This window comes from Acanthisitta chloris, unplaced genomic scaffold, assembly GCF_000695815.1.
Source record: "Acanthisitta chloris isolate BGI_N310 unplaced genomic scaffold, ASM69581v1 scaffold27508, whole genome shotgun sequence".
In the NCBI taxonomy this organism is placed as follows: domain Eukaryota; kingdom Metazoa; phylum Chordata; class Aves; order Passeriformes; family Acanthisittidae; genus Acanthisitta; species Acanthisitta chloris.
The window spans coordinates 1-814 of NW_008689052.1; the positions used below are offsets into that span (position 1 = coordinate 1).

At 60.3% G+C, this 814-nt stretch overlaps 1 protein-coding gene across 1 annotated transcript in view; it reads right to left on the minus strand.

Annotated features, from left to right (window-relative positions):
- Positions 1–5: 5 nt before the first annotated feature.
- LOC103808502 (small conductance calcium-activated potassium channel protein 2-like) overlaps positions 6–814 on the minus strand; it is a gene marked incomplete at both ends in the record, with an annotated part of 4,861 nt that continues 4,052 nt past the window's right edge. Inside the window, 2 exon segments of the mRNA XM_009081291.1 lie at positions 6–66; positions 149–218. Of these exon segments, the coding sequence (XP_009079539.1) occupies positions 6–66; positions 149–218 (131 nt within the window).

The window sequence follows — 814 nt, forward strand, 5'->3', positions numbered from 1 at the left end:
TCCCAGTCTCTTCTCCAGGTCCTCGTGGCGCTCCTGCAGCTCCGAGACCATGTCGTACATGATGTTCTGGGTCTGGAGGGGGTGACAGAGGGATGGGAAGGGGCTTCAAGGCTGGATCCCACAGAGTGGGGACCCCCCAGCTCCCCACCTGGCGTCGCTACCCTTCGACAGGTCCACCAGAGCGTTGCTTCCTCTGCTCCATCTTCACACTCCTCAGCCTGGGGAGACATGGGGGACATGGTCAGAGGCAGTGATCCCCCCCTTGAGCCCCCACACATCCCCATGCAGCCCTTCAAGCCCAGCATGCAGCTCCCCCCATCCCTCCCAGCAAGCACAGACTCTGCCACTCCATCCCTGTGCCCCCAGACAGCCCCAGGGGAGTCACACAGAGCTCTGTGTGTGCCCCCCAAGTTTGGCAGCCAGAGCCCATGCAAAGGGGAGCAGCCAGGGAGGGGGAGGCAGTTAGGGGGTGACTTACTTCTGAGCTCTGCAAGGACAGGGCAGAACAGAGACAAAACACAACAGCAGGTTTAATACACCACGAAGAGCAAAGGGACACGACAGCAGAGCAGCACAACCCACCCCTCAGACCCAGTTTCTTTGCTCCTCACATAACTACTGCTGTCCACCTAGCTTACTCAGCGGCTCACAGCCCCTCAGCCCTGCTCACTGGACAAAGAGACACAGTCACATCAAACCTCATCCATTGGGGACCCCTGGGGTCACTCCAGCAAAGTCAGGGTCCCCATGGGCTGGGAGAGCATCCCACAAGTTGGGGGGGACAGGATGGGGAGAGGGGACAGGGGATGGGCAT